The 19,721-nt window shown below is 43.4% G+C and overlaps 1 protein-coding gene across 1 annotated transcript in view; it reads left to right on the top strand.

Annotated features, from left to right (window-relative positions):
• ANXA3 (annexin A3) overlaps positions 1–19,133 on the top strand; it is a 101,377-nt gene extending 82,244 nt beyond the window's left edge. The window contains exons 9-13 of the mRNA XM_073597445.1: positions 4,153–4,246; positions 7,431–7,526; positions 14,764–14,822; positions 15,036–15,158; positions 18,935–19,133. Coding sequence (XP_073453546.1) covers positions 4,153–4,246; positions 7,431–7,526; positions 14,764–14,822; positions 15,036–15,158; positions 18,935–18,994 — 432 coding nt within the window. The 3' untranslated portion in view covers positions 18,995–19,133. The remainder of the gene's footprint in view (positions 1–4,152; positions 4,247–7,430; positions 7,527–14,763; positions 14,823–15,035; positions 15,159–18,934) is intronic.
• The last annotated feature ends 588 nt before the right edge of the window (positions 19,134–19,721 follow it).

Genomic DNA, 19,721 nt, shown 5'->3' on the forward strand with positions numbered 1-19,721 from the left:
AAACATACAGCTAGAGCTGCAATGGAATAGTTTAGATCAAAGCATGTTCATGTGTTACAATGGCCCAGTCAAAGTCCAGACCTAAATCCAGTTGAGAATCTGTGGCAAGACTTGAAAATTGCTGTTCACAGATGCTCTCCTTTCAGTCTGACAACTATTTTGCAAAGAAGAATGGGCAGAGCTGATAGAGACCTACCCAAAAAGACTTCCAGAAGTAATTCAGCAAAAAGTGGTTGTAAAAAGTATTGACTCGAGGGCTGAATACAAATGCACACCACACCATTCAGATATTTATTTGTAAAAAATTTTGAAAACCATTTTCCTTCCACTTCACAATTATGTGCCACTTTGTGTTGGTCTATCACAAAAAATCCCAATAAAATACATTTACGTTTTTGGTTGTAACATGACACAATGTGGAAAATGTCAAGGGGTATGAATACTTTTTCAAGGCACTGTATAATGCCCCAGTGTAGTTTTAGTTTTTTTTTTGTACTTCTGGTAGGTTTGGACAGGTTCTACCTGTCTGTCTCCACCCACCACCTACCTTTTTTTTTCTTCAGCTCTGCCTCACTATAATGTCATATTCAAGATGCACTGATCTGTGGTCTGTTTTGCTGTGGCTCCATGGATGAGCCGAATACAAAGCAGACTATCAGATTGCTACTACGCTGCCCTGAAGAAGCGTGAAATCTGTAGCTTGCTGTAATATCATAAGAATCTCATCCTCTATTCGAGGCAGCAGAGTAGCAATCTGGCAGAAATCAAAGCCTGTCTTTCTTTAGAATTCCAATGATTTACAACTCTGCTTTACTGGGCTCCCTTAACCACTTCAGCCCCAGAAGATCGCATTTTTTGCGATACCGCACTGCGTTGCTTTAACTGACAGTTGCGCGGTCGTGCAACCCTGTACCCAAACAAAATTGATTTCCTTTTTTTTTTCACACAAATAGCTATATTTGGTGGTATTTAATCACCTCTACGGTTTTTATTTTGTGCGCTATAAACAAAAAAAGACAGACCATTTTGAAAAAAAATATTTTTTACTTTTTGTTATAATAAATATCCCCCAAAAAAATAAAAAAAAGGAATTTCTTCCTCAGTTTAGGCCGATATGTACTCTTCTACATATTTTTGTTAAAAAAAATTGCAAAAAGTGTATATTGGTTTGCGCAAAAGTTATAGCGTCTACAAAATTGGGGATAGAGTTATAGCATTTTTATTATAATTTTTTTTTTTTTTTTAGCAGTAATGGCGTTGATCTGTGATTTTTATCGGGACTGCGACATTGCAGAGGACAGATCGGACACTTTTAACACTATTTTGAGACCGTTGACATTTATACAGAGATCAGAGATAAAAATAGACACTGATTACTGTATAAATGTCACTGGCAGGGAAGGGGGTTAACACTAGGGGGCGATCAAGGGGTTAAGTGTGTTCCCTCAGAGTGTTCTTACTATAAGGGTAATGGGCTACCACTGACGAGACTGATTGCTGTTCCCGATGACAGGGATAAGATCTGTCATGTCACTAGGCAGAACAGGGAAATGCCTTATTTACATAGGATTTCCCCCGTTCTGCCTCTCCTCGCCACGATCGCAGGCCTCTGGCGGACATCGAGTCTGCGGGACCCATGGGCGCACGCCTGCTATCCGGCTTTTGCAGACTGACAGACAGGTACGTCAGTTTGTGCAGGAGTGCCATCCTGCCGACGTATATGGGCGTGAGCCAGTCAGCAAATGGTAAAATCTTTAACTGCTTGCTGCCCGCCCACCGTCATAGGACGATGGTGCTGCTCTTGTTCTGGGATGACGTCATATGACAGCGCGGCGATCGCGCCGTGTTGCTAGGACAAGGCGCGACCCCGATCTGTGTAAAGAGCCGCGTCCGCGGCTCTTTAACCATGTGATCGACTGTGTCCAATCACAGCCGATCACATGTAAATACGGGGATGCCAGTAATCGGCTCTGCTCGCCTCACACTGATCATCAGTGCCCCGATTACAATGGTGAAATACAGTGTCACAATACAGTTCCCACCAATGCCAGCATACAGTGCCCACCAGGGGCAGCAATCAGTGCCCACAAGTGCCACCAATCAGTGCCCATTAGCCATACCAGTCAGTGCTGGCAATCAGTGCCCATATGTACTGCCTATCCGTGCCCACCAGTGCCACCTATCAGTGCTTATAAGTGTGGAATGTCAGTGCCACTTCATCAGTGCCCATAAGTGCCACCTCATCAATGCCCATAAGTGCCACCTCATCAGTGCCCATCAGTGCCGCCTCATCAGCGCACATTAGTGAAGGCGAAAAATTACTTGGTTACAAAATTTACTGACAGAAAAAAAGAAAGTCAAAACGTGAGATCTATCTCTACACATTAAGGCTTATGCTGGGCTCTTTGCTTTGGATAATGATGGTTCTTTTTTCTTGAATGCTTTCAACCAATATTAATGTACCATGTATGTTGAAACAACATGTACAATGTTGCTTTGTTTGATTTTATCAATAAAAATATTTGAAACAAAAAAAAAAATTTTTTTTTCAAAATAGCGCCTGAAAAATGCCTCCCCTGCAGCCCCAGTGTGAAAGCCTGAGTGCTTTCACGCTGGAGCCGTGTGCTTGCAGAACGTTAGAAAAAGTCCTGCCAGCAGCATCTTTGGAGCAGTTTAGGGGCGTTGTATACACCACTCCTCCACATCCCTGCCCATTGAAATGAATGGGCAGCACTGCCGAAGTGTCTGCAAAGCGCTTGGGCAGTGGCTCTTTTCGGGCGCATTTATTTAACCCTTTCTTTGGCCGCTAGTGGCCGAAAAGCGCCGCTAAAACTAGCGGTGCTTTACTCCTAAGGCAGAGCGGTGCAACTGTGAAAAGGCTCCTATGTTTATATACAGTAAACTACAGATGCTGCACACTCAGGGAAGAGCAGTAGCAATCTGACATTACAAGATCTGCTTTTATTGGCCTTTGCAGTTACTTTTCTGAGTGCTAGGGAAGGCTGAAAAAAAAACTTGTTTTCAGCTATACTGCCGCTACAGCAGTCACACAGTTTTCGGGTGGGAAATAGCTGAAATTGTGGTAATTTGTGAGTGTTTGGTTTAGTGGTGCAAACGATTGGAGTTTGCTGTACAAAACGACATTTAGGGCACCCTGCATACTCCTCCCTCTTGGAGCTGTGGCAGAAGTCTGCAAGGGTATCCTGTGATGACATCACAGAGAATAAAACTTGGATCATCTTCATAATTGTGTACGTTTTTCTGTTTTGCCCAGAGTTCAGCTTTAAAGCGTATCTCAATTCCAAAACAAAAATGTAATATATTGTAGCTTACCAGCAATCCTTAGATGTAGTGGCTGCACTAATTTCCACAATATGTTGAGTTTAGAGGTCCTTTTAACCAAGCACAATGTGAATTTTGATTGCTGCATTTTATTTGAACAAAAAAAAAGTACCATGGACCTCAGTGCATATTTGATGCTCAAATGAAAATAAACTTAGCGGGACTTTTGAGGTACAAAAATAGTGTAATTTAAAATGGTAAACTTTTAAAATTACCTAATGTTATTTGTATACATGTGTGAAATTTGGTAAAACCAGCTATCAACACCTCCGTCTCAGACCGCCACCTACTCCTCAGTCTCCCCTTAATCAGGACTTGTGTGGAGCTTTCTGGTAAAAGGGAGATTGTGTGCACTAGCTAGTGACCTGACCATTGTGTTCAGACGGTACTTTGAACTTTGTTTTATTCCACCTATTAAGTGTTGCACTCTAGCCTTTGTGAAGGAAAATGGCACATTAGCATAAAGTCTTAAGTACCTGGGTTGAAAGCACGTTGAGACCTTTCTATTCCACCTGGCATGATTCAGATTCAGTAAATGATGTATTTTAACTATTCTTGGTGGATCAAATTGATGATTGATGTGAGCTCAGCTTTGGTTAAACATATTTGAAAACTTATTCTGATTGACATGCTTATGCTGGTAGTGTATAATGTAGTAGGTGTTCAGGTACACAGGTATTGAACACCTGCTGACGGTCTGCTGTATGCAGTTCAGAGGATGTTGGAAGATGCATATGGCTGACAATACATTGGATAAGAGACTTGTGTTGTATTGTGTGTGTTCATTTTCAGTTTTTTTCTTATACCTAGATTCTGTACAATGCGGGGGAGAAAAAGTGGGGGACAGATGAGGACAAGTTTATTGAAGTTCTTTGTTTGAGAAGTTTCCCACAACTCCGGCTAAGTATGACTTTTGTTTTCTTATTGGGAATTAAATCCGCTTTGTGGTGGAATGTTTTATGAAATTGTTTCCTTTTAGTATAAAGCACACAGAGAAAGTGGATAGGCCATAAACAGACCACTGAAATATCACTTTTTTTTCCGATATCCTCTCAGGTCTCCCACAATACATGCATGTTTAGTAGAGAGCACACATATGGTAGTTTTAGTTCTTTATTATACTGAAAACCTGACTGGTTGTTGACAGTCTGGTGTGCTGTATCCTAGGGTCTGGATGGTGGGAGAAGAACCCAGAACACAATGGCTTATCTGCCTGCTCCTGTTGTGGGCTCTCTTGTTGGCTGGGACGCACTGGAAGCCATGATCATCTTTTAGTCATCTGCTCCCAATACCCGAGGATGACATGCTGTGTACCCTGCAGCTTGCACTTCTTTGGTCCTCGTAGATTGTAAGCTCTAACGAGCAGGGCCCTCTGATTCCTCTTGTACCAAATTTAATATCTGCCTTCATTTTGTAAAGCGCTGAGAAAACTGTTGGCGTTAATACAAAACCTGTATAATAAGAATAATTACAGGAATTCAAGATGCAGTGTTGGTGAACTGAATAATTTGACGGAGATGAACCTTTTACTCCTAAGGAGTCACTGGGCATTTTTAGTGATATACACTATTCACCGGCATGTGGGAATAGTGTTAATAAGATGAACTAGTTATTGTGTGAAATGTTATCTTTTGCCTATCCTTGGGTAGTGGTCTACACAGAACAGCATAATTATATCACAACTCCACATATGGCCATAACATTTAGCTATGCCCATCAACTACCTTTATTTTCGGTGATGTTCTACTGAATAAAGGGTGCACTTAACAGCAACTAATTATATACATTTACCAAGCACTTTATCATGAACACTATAGTAAAACTGAGTAGAGTTTTCCTTTGCTCTCAAAAACATTCTCAGTTCTTTGTGCATCCTCTGTGCATGTGCTTTCTATAATTTTCTGCTTACCACAGGGTGGTTATTGAAGTTATCTAACCTCTCTCATCAAGTTGTTTCCATCTTTTGCTCACTGAATATTTTTCCACCATTCTGAGTAAACCCTACAGACTGAGTGTGAAAAACCCAGAAGATTAACTAGTACAGAAATGCTCATCTGGTACCACAATTGTGCCAAGACCAAAATCACTGAGGTCCTATTTTTAAATTTTTTTTCTGGTGTTTAATGTGAACATTTACCCGAAGCTTTTGGCTGGTATCTGCATGACCATTGGCTGCTGCTAAATGATTGTCTGTTTAGATATTTGCACGTATAGGCAAATGGTGCAGGTGGTGTGGTGTGGTGTTTATTTATTACAGGTACTTATCTAGGGCTGTCGATTTACACAGCGCTTTACACATATATTGTACATTCACATCAGTCGCTACCCTCCAGGAGCTTTATAATCTGAAGTCCCTAACTCGCATTCATACATACACATACTAGTGCCAATTTAGACAGGAAAAAGAAAAATAATAAGTGTGCTTGCAATATGATGATTATCCAATAATAGTGAATCATATGTGAAAAAGTATATTTAAATCACAAAGTGGTGGTGAAAGTTCATAAAGTATTGAAACATGAAAAAAAGTCCATTCATAAATATGTTCAGTGAAGGAAAAATGTGAATCCAATAGACGGGAATCCCACATCCAAAATTCAACCATCTCAGCCCGCATGAGAGGGAAGGGGAAGAGCGAGATGTGAGGGGAACTTCCAGACTCCAGGTGCATCCAGGTAACAATAAAATTGAACGCTTACCAGAGTTGGCGGACCTCCTCTATGGCAAGGTCAGACACACAGGCAGATATAACCCTCTGCAGGGATGAACGGACTCCCATGTCAGGATCCTCAGATGTCTGTAGTATTCCAAGGGCAGACAGGTAATTCTGAAAAAAAACTCACTGAAGCTTTTGCCGCACTCAGCTTCCCACAGGTAGTCACACTCCAAGGACAGCTCTTTCTGCAGGACCTGAACACTGTTCTCAGGAAACAAACCATCAGGCAGAACGAGGCTCATCTTGAGGACAGACAGCAGATTGTCCACATCACTCTTGTTGCTCTGAGCAATTCCTGAAACTTCATAGCCACCTCACGCCCATCGAGCAGCTTTGCGAGGTGTAACTGACCAATAGAGGCTGCTGCAAAGGGCCACTCCTCAAAATATGCCAGTTTGTCTCTCCAGTCAGGGCCCAGTTCTTCCTCTAGGACTTTGGTCATCTGCCAGGCTGGCATATAATCTGCACTCTGTCTAACCCTCTCAAAAATCTTCTGCAGCTGTGGACTAATGAAACTATTATCTGTGGACCAGCGTCGGGATTACTCTCAGTGTGTAGAGTGATCCCAACGCTGGTCCACAGATAATATAATAGATAATATAATTAGTCCAAGAGCTGTCCTGGGAGTGTGACTACCTGTGGGAAGCTGAGTGCAGCAAAAGTTTCAGTGAGTTTTTTTCAGAATGACCTGTCTGCCCTTGGAATACTACAGACATCCGAGGATCCTGACGTGGGAGTCCGTTCATCCCTGCAGAGGGTTATATCTGCCTGTGTCTGACCTTGCCATAGAGGAGGTCCGCCAACTCTGGTAAGCATTCAGTCTTATTGTTACCTGGATGCACCTGGAGTCTGGAAGTTCCCCTCACATCTCGCTCTTCCCCTTCCCTCTCATGCGGGCTGAGGTGGTTGAATTTTGGATGTGGGATTCCCATCTATTGGATTCACATATTTTTCCTTCACTGAACTTGTATTTATGAATGGACTTTTTTTTCATGTTTCAATACTTTATGAACTTTCACCACCACTTTGTGATTTAAATATACTTTTTCACATATGATTCACTATTACTGGATAATCATCATTTTGCAAGCGCACTTATTTTTCTTTTTCTTATTTGCTACACTAATATTTGTAGTTTTTTTGTTGCGGCTGCATTTTTATGTTATTTCATTTTATTTATTTTGTGCTCATAGCGCGGTATTCTTTCTTTTTATTTGTCCAATTTAGACAGGAACCATTTAACCTACCACCATGTCTTTTTGGAGTTTTAATTCAGTTTTGAAGTGAAGTTAGGCCAGTATGTTGCTGCGTATTGGGTGAAAGATCTTAAGTAACGTTTACTCAAGGGTGGCTTTTTTTTCTATTTAAACAGCATTTGATGAATATCAGAAAATCTGCAATAAAGGTATTGAAGCAAGCATAGCTGGTGAAATATCCGGTCACCTTGAAGATTTGCTTCTTGCCATAGGTAAGACCAGAGTTCTGCTTACTGAAATCATATTTTTGCAGAGACAAAAAATCTGTCAGGATAGAATTAGGAAATTGCCAATGTCAGCTTGTTTAAGATGCATGCTCTGTGGTTGCCATGATAACCTTTGCTAGATACACCAAGAAGTTAGACAGTTAAAGTGATTGTCTGATTTCATATCATGGGAGCACAGAAAAGCTTTCGTATGAGGACCATCTTGCAGGGAATTGTAGTGCTAAATTTCTTGTTTGTCACGCATCATCTGTTTTATGTAATTAAGGTGCCCATAGAAAAGACTACTGTTTTGGGAAGATTTGATAACAATTTAGTGTCTGTTGTGCCATGACAACCCTGAATAGACATTCTTAGAGAACAAAGTGCTTGGGCAGAATAGAGATCTTTGCCTGATCTGTTAATACCCAGTTTCAGGACTTTCTGCACACAGCTCCTCCATTGCCCAAAACGGGAGCATTCGTATGTCCAGCTAACACCCCATTTTATAGAAAAGTAATTTATTGATCAAGAAATTGACCAAGAAGACATCAAAAGGTAGTTTGATCATAAATGAATGGTTATATGACACTGATGCGGAATGCTATGATACTTTCTAAGTCACTTGCTCAGAACCTATATGTAGATCTAGGGTCGTGCATTCTCACTGACTTAGCTGTATGCTTGTTCCAGGTGAGTGACTGGAAAGCATGTGGATCATAATAATAAGTAGGAAACTAGAATTTTGATGCTTCTTACATTATTGCAGCACGTCAGTGGTCTTTAGAGTATCTTTTTTTTTTTTTTTTTTTTTTTATATAATCTTTATTTTTATTTTATAAACAGTTTGTCATTACAAGGTCACATAACATTTAGCATGGTCTAAATGTGGACAACCGTATCAACAGGGAGACATTTCAGTTTGTTATAGCTATAAGAGCACCCTTCTTGTCCCAGACATCCGATCTATACGGACAAGCCTTTCTCCCAAACTGGAAGAGGGTAGGGTGCTCGCAAGCATAAAGTCTAGAATTATTGCATATTCGACTCGCATAGCTTAAAACATCATAAGTGAACTCGAGGTACCTAGACCGGCCAAACACCTGGTGACTGTCCAGGTAGTTCGAAGATGGATAGTCTGGTATCCTAAGGGTGTAAAAAGGAAGAAACACACCAATAAGAAAAGAGGGGAGAAAAAAATAGTAGGAGAAAGATGTAAGTGAAAATTCTCACCTGGTTCGTTGATGGATTGGGCCCTCTTTATGTAGAGCCGGTAGTCGTTGGAGGATGGTTCGCCTGGAAAAGTCTCCCAAAGGAAGGATCTGCTAAGGTAAGTAAGGCAACGTCTAAAGTAGATGAGGCTATAGTTAGTGAGCCAGCTCTCTGCTTCCATGATCTCCCCCACCTTCCTCAACCAATCAAGCTCTCTTGGAATATGCAAGCTTTTCCAGTGTATTGGTGCAAGGTGTTTTGCTGCATTAAGAAGGTGGGGGAGAGTGTTCGTTTGTAGCGAGACATAGGCATGGGGGGGATGTGGAGCAAAAAATGTTTTAGCAGAGCTGGGATATCTATTCCCAAACCATCTGCTATGTGTTTACCAACCATAGTCCAGAACAGTGTTAGCAGTGGGCATTCCCACCAAATGTGGAGGAATGTTCCCTTCATTCCACACCCTCTCCAACACCAGTCAGAAGCAGAGGGGAAAATTCTAGCCAGGTTAGTGGGTACCCTGTACCATCTCAATAGGATCTTATAATTGTTTTCTTGGGTCCTAGAGTCAATTGAATTTTAGTCAGGCGATACAGGTGGTAGAGCTGCTCTCCTGTGAAAATTAGGAGGTCCCGTTCCCATTCTTTTACATAAAGGGGCTTGGGGCTAGCTGTTGCTGTCTCTAGCATCCTATATAGAGCCGAAATCGTGTAGGGCAGGGGGGCTTCAGCTGCCCACATATATTCAAATTCAGTTAGATTAGTCCTAAGCTGTGCGTGTCTGTGGTATTTTGCTATGAAAGTTTCTAATTGGCGGTGCCTCCAGAAATCAAAAGGGAAGCCACCATATCATTCCCGTAGGGTGGCAAGTGGCGTCAGGGAGCTACCCGCTACGAATCTTGCCAGGCTAACAACCTCGTCGCTTGTCCAGGTTCAAAGGAAGGCCACCCGCTCCGCGCGGGGGGGGTTGGGGGTGTGTGTATCTACCTACTTATAGCTGCCAGTAAGGATGTCTGTGGTGCCAAAGCTAAACGGGCATTTGTTCTGTCCCACACCCTCTGGGAGTGTACTGTTGGTGGGGAAACCCAGTCAGAGAGCCCTCTATCTCCTGCAGGGACCCAGGGAGCATAGGATAAATAGGCCTGCCATTGTTTTTTCCAGGGGAACCCGTAACTTAGGGGTGTGTGGAATCTCCAATTTAAAATATGCTGCAGGGCGATCGCCTGGTAGTATTGAAATATATTAGGTATCCCCAGACCCCCCTTTGGCTTAGATCTTTGTAGCATCGCCATGGCAAGATGTGGTCTCTTGCCACCCCACGCAAACTTAATGAAGAGGCTGCGAAGTTCTGCAAAAAAGCGCTTAGGTAAATGCACAGGTACCATCTACAGGAGGAAAAGAATGCGGGGCAGTATCGTAATTTTTTAGAATGTTTGTCCGGCTAACCCATGTAAATGACGCCTTGTCCCAGGACTGCAGATCTTGACAGTTCTTCCTAAGTAAGGGGGCATAATTGTGAGTCTATAGGGAGTCAAGTCGGTCCGTAAGCTGAATGCCTAGGTATCTCATAGAGGGGGATGACCATGTAAAAGGAAAAGATCCCTTCAGGGAGGCTGCCAGAGGTGGGGGGACAGTAATCGGTAGGATCTCGGATTTGGTAAGGTTTATCCGAAAGTTAGATACCTCTCCGTAGGCAATCAGTTCTCCCATCGGGTTTGGCAGAGAGACAAGGGGATCCACTACATGAAATAGGACATCATCTGCGTAGGCAGAAAGTTTCTGCTCAAGAGAGCCTACCTGCACCCCTCTGATGCTTGGGTTGGATCTGACCCTCTGCGGCAGTGGTTCTAAGACCAGTGCGAACAGAAGGAGTGAGAGCGGGCATCCCTGTCTCGTGCCATTACGGACAGGGAATGCTGTAGAGAGGCCGCCGTTCACCTTAACCTGGGAGGTAGGGGACACGTAAAGCGCTGAAATCCAGTGTAACATATGCAGGCCTAAACCCGTTCCCTGAAGTACAGCATTAAGAAAGTCCCAATCCACATGGTCTAATGCCTTCTCCGTGTCCGTAGACAGGATCAAGTAAGGAGGCATTCGATCGCGTGTGCGTGCCCAGTGGATAAGCTGGAGGGCCCTATTAGAGTTGTCATTGGCTTCCCGTTCCACTATAAAACCTGTGAAAAGGTGGGTGTAGGGGGCGCTGTGGTTAGTGATATTCATTAACTGGTTGGTATTTCATAACAAGCAGTGAAGTGAAAGGTTCTAGAGTATAATGAAACAGTAAAATAAATGTTATATAAAGTCACAAATTGAAGTGTAGTTTCAGATTGTCCATCTGGGCAGAAAATAAAATCAATACAATCAATCCATAAAGACAAAAATAAAATGTGAGTCAGTGAAAAATCGTTCATAAAAGTCCACAGAAAGCACACTAATCTTCCAACTGTGATGATGTCTTCCAACAAAATCTAAGTGGTCCTTCACCAGAAATTAGAAAATTCAACACCCAAAGTGAATGGATAAGTGACCTGCTTACTAGACCAATTTGAGCTCTTTCCTAGGAAAGATGTTTAAACAGCGTGTGACAGACTCACCCGGGATAGGGGCTTTTGGAGGGGACTGAATGCAAGCCTCTTGCCGACCGATTATGGGCCCTGGCATTTGGGGGAACGGTGCTCTTTGTGAGCTGTATGCCTGGGGACCCTTGAGGTGGTATTACTGTGGATTCGGGTCCTGGTCCCCCAGGACACACAGACTCTGGGGACACTGGATTTGCCATATTAGAAATAGTGGCTGATTCATAATGCTGGGACAAATACTGTTAGGAGATGCTGATGTCAATTTCAGCCACCTGTCTGTCTGTTGCCTGCTAGAATGTGTTTATTGTAAATAAGTCTAGTATGGGATCTAAGAGTCATTAGATCCCCATTGTTGTTTGTGTTAACTAACTCTGCTATGGTGTGAAGAAGAGTTCTGTGTTGATTTGTGATAATGTTGATTGGATTTTCTGAGCTACAAGACAGCCAGTCTGACTGAGTCATCTAGGCTGTCTAAAGGGATTAGTTAATTAGTCCATGTTAATTAGGTTTCTGGTCACAGGTGTATGTTCAGAGTAATATGAGTAGGAGGTATGCACCTCCTCTTTTACTGTATAAAAGAGCCTGTATTCCTTTCAATAAAGGAGATTCCTGTTTGAACTTACATACAGCCGTTTGTTCTGAGCTATCACAACTGGATTCCAACGGCACATAGTTGTAGTTCAAATCCCAGAGCATCGGATGACTGAACCATCAGACGTTGCGATCTGCAATCTGATTCTATAGCAGCAGAGGAGTGTCGGGAGAGTGGAACCGAGCGAGCAGGGGCTCGTTACACAGCGCTTTTGCAGGATTGTGCCTGCTCACATTGATTGGAATGTAGATGATAGGAACCTTCCGCCTCATGGTCAAAGGCAGGATATATAAGAGAGCAAGAAACATCCATAGCATAATAACGTTTTAATGTGTAAAATCAGATAAAAAGATATAGCCAAATGGCTCCTTACATTTAAAAGTGCCTGTCCCGGCACTGGGGCTGCTGGCTTCTCATAAAGAGTAATGTGTGGAGTCACCTCCGCGTCCACCTCTGTGGATGGCGTGCGATGGCCTGCGTTCCACCGGTTCGCACCGACAACCAGCTGCATCGGAAATGGCTTGGGCAAAAAAAGTGAAGAAAAAAAAAACCTGCTCACTTTTTTTTGCCTACGCCATTTCCGATGCAGCTGGTTGTCGGTGCGAACCGGTGGAACGCACGCCATCCACGGAGGTGGACGCGGAGGTGACTCTACACATTACTCTTTATGAGAAGCCAGCAGCCCCAGTGCCAAGATAGGCACTTTTAAATGTAAAGAGCCATTTGGTTACATCTTTTTATCTGATTTTACTCATTAAAACGTTATGCTATGGATGTTTCTTGCTCTCTTTACATATCCTGCCTTTGCCCATGAGGCCGAATGTGGTTTTACCCTAAACTGCTTGCCTGACTCGTACAGCCCCCCTTACATAGGGGAGCCATATGAGTGAGGCAAGGTGCCCATATCCGGGCTAATACTCAATACGGGTTGTCCTATGTGGGGTATGTGATCAGACATAGAAAGCCAGGAAGTTCCTGCTCCCCACAGGAGTTAAAGCTGTAGTGTTCTGGGGAGTTGGTATATGTCGGGACCCTGGATAAAAGGGGTACTAGAATGGTGTTGCCCTTGAACAGCCTCAGTAAATTCACCCATGTGCAAAAGATATAGTAAACAAGAAAACTGTGGCTTCAAACGGAATAACTAGGTAGCACACCCCTGGTGCATGTGTAACTTGGGAAGCCATGTTTAGGCAGCAGGCAAGTCTAATGGCCGTCACTGGGTTATCATTGAGATTGTAGTGGGGTCTGGGAGTGCCTCGGTCACCGGCACCTGTCTTGCAGTTGCAGAGGAAGAGCGCTTGTGGTTCCTTGAGTACCGATTGGGCCAAGTTGGTTGCCAGTTTTGGGGTGCTGGTACTGTTTGGACATCCAGGGAGTATCTTCAGACCGGGAAGTCCACTGGTTCCAGGTTCAGTTTTGACAGCGCGGGAGGTCATCTTTAGAACGTAGGGTAGCAGATTTACCATCTCTTCCCACGTGAAGGCCAAAGGGGAACCCCCACTTATATGTAATGCCAGCTGTGCGTAAGGATTCCTAGAGGGGGTGTAATGCTCTGTGCTGCATCAGGACAAATCCTGGTAAAAACAGGCGAGCTGCATGATTTGCTCCTTGACAGTATATTTGTGCAGTTTGCAAATTTATGTCACGGGGTTGTCTGCATCCTGTGAGGGGGGACAGAGGGCCCTGTGTGCCCTGTCAGTCTCGACCGCTACAGTAGGGGGGAGGCATAGAAGTTCCTTAAATATGCCTTGCAGGGTGCGAACATTGTCCTTGGCTGCTGTTGCCTCTAACCCCCTTATGCGTATATTGGATTGGCGGCTGCGATTCTCAGGGTCATCTAACTGTGATATAAGAGTCTCTATTTGGTGATCCTGGGCTATGCACTCTTGTCCCTGAGCTGGGTGATGGCAGGCAGGGATTCCCCACAGTCTGCTCCAGAGTCTCCAACCTGGTGCCTAGCTGGGTGGTGTCTGCTTTCTGTGTCTTGTTTGAAAGCCTTTTCAACTCTGGTAGCAAAGTGGTCCAGGTCCTCTTTTGTGGGGAGAGATCATATATGTTGCTTCAAGTCCCGGTCACCCACCAGCTCTGATACCTCAGAGCCCTGATTAAGTGAGGCAGAGGAGCCAGGGGATTCAGGGGGGCAATGTCTCTTACCAGCTGAGGTGTCAGAATGGGGGACACAGCAGGGTGTTGTAGTGCTCGGGTCCCTGCTGCAGCGTCCGTCCCGCGGCCTTTCCCAGTCGCCATTTTGGACGTCCCGCCACACGGCTGCCCTCCGCCACCGAAATAGGAGCTGATGGAGCCTGTCCCGTGCTGGGTTGTGTCGCTGTGTCTCGAGGAGGCTCTCCGGTGCTGGGACATTCCAGTGGGGTCCGTGTGAGAGAGAAACTTCCGCTGGTTCAAGCTGATTTAGCTGCTGGGTGTGAGGAGCTCTGAAGATCTGCTTCCTTACTCACCATGTCCAAGCCACGCACCCTAGAGTATCTCTATTAATGCTGTTGGCTATGGATTGAAGATCTGAAAGGCAGCAGCTGTGAAAGAAAGGGATCTCCAGGAGAACTCTGTTGTACTGACTTTTCAGATTACGTCAGAAGGGCAGGTGTCAAGTAACTTAATACCCCACACTTTTAAAGCAGTCAACTTTCACTTGTACTGGAGAACATTTAATTAAACTAAAATTAGTAGTTTTGGGTTTTTTTTTTTGTTTTTTTGCATGATGTAAAAATTATAGAAATGTTTTCAGTTTGTTCAAAAAATAAAGCTCTATTTAATATTCATTGGAATTAAAATCTGAAATGATGTATTTAATGTACTGAAATCATTTAAACTGTAATGCTAACAGTGTGTTTTGTTTTTTTTTTATGCAGTAAAATGTGCAAGGAGCACCCCTGCTTTCTTTGCTGAAAGGTTACACAAAGCCATTAAGGTATTTATATGCAATTTATTTATGTTTTTTGTTTTCACAAAGTGTTTCTATGACATCTACTGACTTTTATATAACCTACACAACAATCAAGTAAACCTAGCCAGAAAATATACATGTTATCTTAGTATTTTTGAGTAGCATTAATACTGAACCATTCCTGTATGTGCCTTTAGATCCTGATCGGATTTATTTCAATTTTCCTTTGCATGGTAGGGTGCAGGAACAGATGAATACACTCTTACAAGGATTATGGTCTCCAGATCAGGAATTGATCTGTTGGACATCCGTGCCGAATATAAGAATCTTTCTGGGGAGTCCCTGCATTCAGCTCTCAAGGTAAGTTATGTTAACAGTAACCTGTTTGAAAACAACACTTGTCCACCAAGTTCAACTTTTTTTTTGGGTCCACCATCTACAAGATACTTTCTGTCAGTTATAGCTGAAATATTCAATTTCTCAAAAAAATTGCACCTGGATTTACTTTACAGTATTGGTCGATGCCAGTCTACTGGACGTGTGTTTTTTTTTTTTTTTTTTGTTTGTTTTTTTATTTAGAAGCACCCACATAATTGTGAAAATGTGTAATGGTTAATAGCATAGATTGGTCCCCACACGTTTCTAGAGTGCTTGTTACCAGTCTTTATGCCTGATATGGCTGGCTGCTATTATTTAAAGGAGGGGTAGTACTTAAAGAAGAAAAGATACTGGCAAAATCTGTAAACAATTTGTAAGAATCTATCAACCATAAATCAGCACCACTAAACAAAAATGGTGGACCAATTCACAAAAATGGAAATGAAGTATCCAAACTTCAATATACTGTATTTCATACATAACCACTTTTTGGAAGGATAAAATGGCATTTTTGACTTTCATTACAGTCAGTTTCCTGGAGTACTACGGCACACAGGCTTCTTTAGATCATTACTATAGCAGCTATCTTCAGGTGTCTGGACACTGGCAAAAAAAAGCTGTGTGAACACCCCCCTTCCCATTCAAACCTGGCCTCAGTTTTGTAGCAAGCAATTAGAGCATATGAACAGAGGGGAGGAGTCTGTGTCCAGTACTGTGCTCAGAAAACAGATTTTACTGGTAAGTCAAAAATTATATTGTCCTGATTTTACAGTATAGGACAAAGGCTTCTTTAAATCATTATGAGTGGGACATCCTAAAGCAATCCAACTGAGAGGTGGGCAACACCGCTTACAATACCAACAGACCCACAGAACAAAAATGGTTTGAGAGGCCTGGAGAGCAGCTTATAGTACCTTGTGCTCTAAACTGGCTTTAGAAGGGGCCTGAACGTTCACTTGGTAGAAAGAACTTCACAAAGGTGAGCAGAAGCCCAAGGGGCAGCCTTGCAAATCTGGGATACAGATGCCTGTTCTTCAGACTACAGGCATTAAGGATAACTTGTGTGATCCACCTGGGGCAAGAGGGAGTGAAGTCCTTGCGGGAGTCATCAGGAAGTACAAAGGGGGGGATCCTGATTTCTGCAAGAAAGTCATAGCTAGAGCCCCACAGAGCCCACTACATTCACACAATGCATGCAATTTTCCCTGGGATGCTTCAGAGAAGGACATAAGGAAGGACATTTTCCTGACTGAGGTGATAAGCAGGGACTACCTTGGTGAGAGCTTTAGACCCCTTTCACACTGGGGCGCTTTTCAGGCGTTTTAGTGCTAAAAATAGCACCTCTCATGCTTCCCCAGTGTGAAAGCTCGAGTGCTTTCACACTAGGGCAGTGCACTTGCAGGTTGGGAAAAAAGTCCTGCAAGCAGCATCTTTGGGGTGGTGCCGGAGCGGTGTATACACCGCTCCCAAAACGCCCTGCCTATTGAAATGAATGGGCAGTGCTTCCAAAGCGCCTGCAAAGCGATTCGGCAGCGCGGCAACACGGATGCTTTTAACCCTTTCTTCGGCCGCTAGCGGGGGTTAAAAGCGCCCCGCTAATGGCTGAAAAGCGCCGCTATAACAGTGGTAAAGCACCACTAAAACTAGCAACGCTTTACCGCTAACACCGGCACCGCCCCAGTGTGAAAGTACCCTTAAGCCTCAGAACAACTTTGTTTCACAAAACAAACAAAAAATATCTGTACAGGTTAGGGTCACTAATTCATAGACTTGGCTAGTAGATGTGAGAGCAATAAGAGAGGCCACATTACGGGTAAGGTTAGCCAAGGAAATATCCCTGATAGGTTTGAGGGGCAGCTTCTGCAGAGCCAAAAGAGTCAGATTGAGGTAAGGGGACACAGAAGATCAGACAGAAGGAGAGATGTGAGCACCACCATGAGCAAATGCCTTAAATAGAGAGTGAAAGCCCAGAGGTCTCTGAAACAGAAATGGCTAAGGCTGAACCTTGTCCCTTGATGGTATTCAAGTCCAAATATTGGTCCAGACCAAACTGTAGGACAGACCCATGGAGTACTTTCTGTGATGAAAGTTCCTCCCCACACACCAAGCAAAACAAGTTTTTTTTTTTTTTTTTTTTTTTTTTTTTTTTTTTTTGTACAGTCTTAAACTCTGTGGGAAGTCAACTTCCTAGCCTTTATCAAGTAAGGAACAACAGAATCTGAAAAGCACCTGTCCCTCAGGACTGTGACTTCAGCAGCCATGCTGTTAAATCCAGCAACTGAGAAAGAGGAGTATGTCTGGCTGTGCCCATGGAGCATCTGTCAGAAGTCTGAGTACCATATCCTCCTGGGCCAATTTTGTGCGATGAGGATCACTGAACTGCTCTTCATATCAATCCTGCAAAGTAGGCGAGGAAGAATCTGGAGAGGCGTGAAGACTTAGATCAGGTTGACTTGGTCTCATTGAGTCACCGGAGTATCTACTGTGAAGACTCAAGGGTCCCTGGCCCCAAACCTGTCCAGTTTGTTGCTGAATCTGGACATCAGTAGATCTACATCCTGTGTCCTTTAGCTAGAGTTTTTGCAATACCTGCAGTTGGAGGGCGCATTCCCCCAGATCTAGGTACTAGTAATTTATGAATTCTGTCTGCCCATTCTCCATGTCTGGGCTGTGAATGGCAGAAAAGACTGGAACATGAAGTTCTGCCTGAGAGAGGATCAAGTCTACTTATTTTAGAGTGGCGCAACTCCTGATGCCTGCTTGGTGATTCACTTAATGAAGGCCACAGTTGTGGCATTGTCAAACTGGATTCTTGCAGGGTGTCCTTGCAGAAGAGGGTTCCAGTGTTGAGGAGACAGCCAAATCGCCCTGAATTTTAGAATGTAGATGGGAAGGCAAACTTTCGTCTATCACCACATTCTCTGCACCGAAAGGGTATCCAGGACTTCACCCCACCCCAACAGGCTGGCATCTGTTGTGAGAATCTTCCATGATTGTGGAGGAAAGGTTTTCCATAATTCCAGCGCTGTGTTGAAAATTCACCATGCTAAGGCGAGTTTGACCCTGAGGTTTAGACGCATAGGGCAGTACAATAACTGAGTCTTTTTGTCTCACACTGCCAGAGTGTTCAGTTTCAACCGTCTAGAGTGAAACTGGACATTTGGCAAGGTCTCAAACCTTGAAAAAGGTAATGGAGAGACCCAATACCATGATGCAGGCATGAATCGAGGGATTTTCTGAGCCCATCTCTGCAAAGAAGCTTTTACTATGAGGTTTACCTGTAGGCAAAACAAATTTGCCCGTTTAGGAGATATTCACACCGGATGCAGCCGGTGATGTCACCCTGCCTGAACTGAGGGCTCCCGCGCACATGCTCAGGAGTGACGCGTCATCGCGGCTCCGCCCACTCACACAGCCAGAGTCTGCGAACCTGGAAGGAAGACCAGGGGAAGATGGAATCCTTGTCAGCGGTTACAGCGCGCCGCTGGAGGGCTTTGTTCTAAGGTAAGTATTTCTTAATGGTGGTGTTTAAACTTAAAAATGGTCATAAGGGATTTATATATTTTTTTTTATTTTGTTATGTATACTCTATCAGTTGCAGGAAATCCAATCATGTTAGCCAGTTATATAAAAGGGAATAATAAAGTAATAATTAAAGGGCCTCCCAAAAGCATTGTTTTCAGTCTTCTGCCTCTGATGACTGTCAATTATAAAGGTGTGCTTTAAACACAACATTGTTTTATATTTGTTGTCTTCAGTCGGATACCTCTGGGGACTACGAGGCAGCGCTGTTGAAACTCTGTGGAGGAGATGATTAAAGAGAGAACGTGGTCAAAATATTGCTACTGTGAAGAAATGACATTTTTAGTATCAGAGTTTATACTTGTTTTGTCTTTGCTAAATGTTAACACACAAAACTACAGAACAGCTGCTAATAAAGAATATATTGCTATAAAAGTCATATTTGTATTATTTTCTCCTGGGACAGGGTGATCTGCTGTTAGTAGATCTAACTTAAAAGCAATCTAACAGATCATTTGTGACAACAGTCTATGGTTGGTTTCAGAATTCCTTCTCCTTGCAAAATTTACATTAGGGCTGCACTGTGTATACTGACATCTATGAACGGTGTACTGAGCTGTATGTGTGTTACACTGTGTATACTGTAGAAATGGTGCAGCACTATAATAACAAAAGTCCATATATACATCCAGAGTGGTAAGTGTTAAAGCAGAAACCATGTGTTATAGACGTAAGGAGACCATCATCAGCACCTAAACACACTGCCTCTTACCCTCTAATGAGATAAATAGCGCATTAGATATCACTCAAATGACAGCTCCAACAATTCACCTCAGGGATATTCCCCAGCGTCTCTACCACAGCACCTGAAGTCCGTTTCTGCTGCCTGCCATTGCTTGTATTTCCACTCTTGAATTTCCTCTATTGGTGACAGTCATTCCGGGCCCTCGTCCCTGCACATGAGCCCCATTCAGATGCACAATAGCAATGCAATGAGGCTTTACCTTGCTGATCAAATTAATA

Source organism: Aquarana catesbeiana, linkage group LG01, assembly GCF_042186555.1.
Source record: "Aquarana catesbeiana isolate 2022-GZ linkage group LG01, ASM4218655v1, whole genome shotgun sequence".
In the NCBI taxonomy this organism is placed as follows: domain Eukaryota; kingdom Metazoa; phylum Chordata; class Amphibia; order Anura; family Ranidae; genus Aquarana; species Aquarana catesbeiana.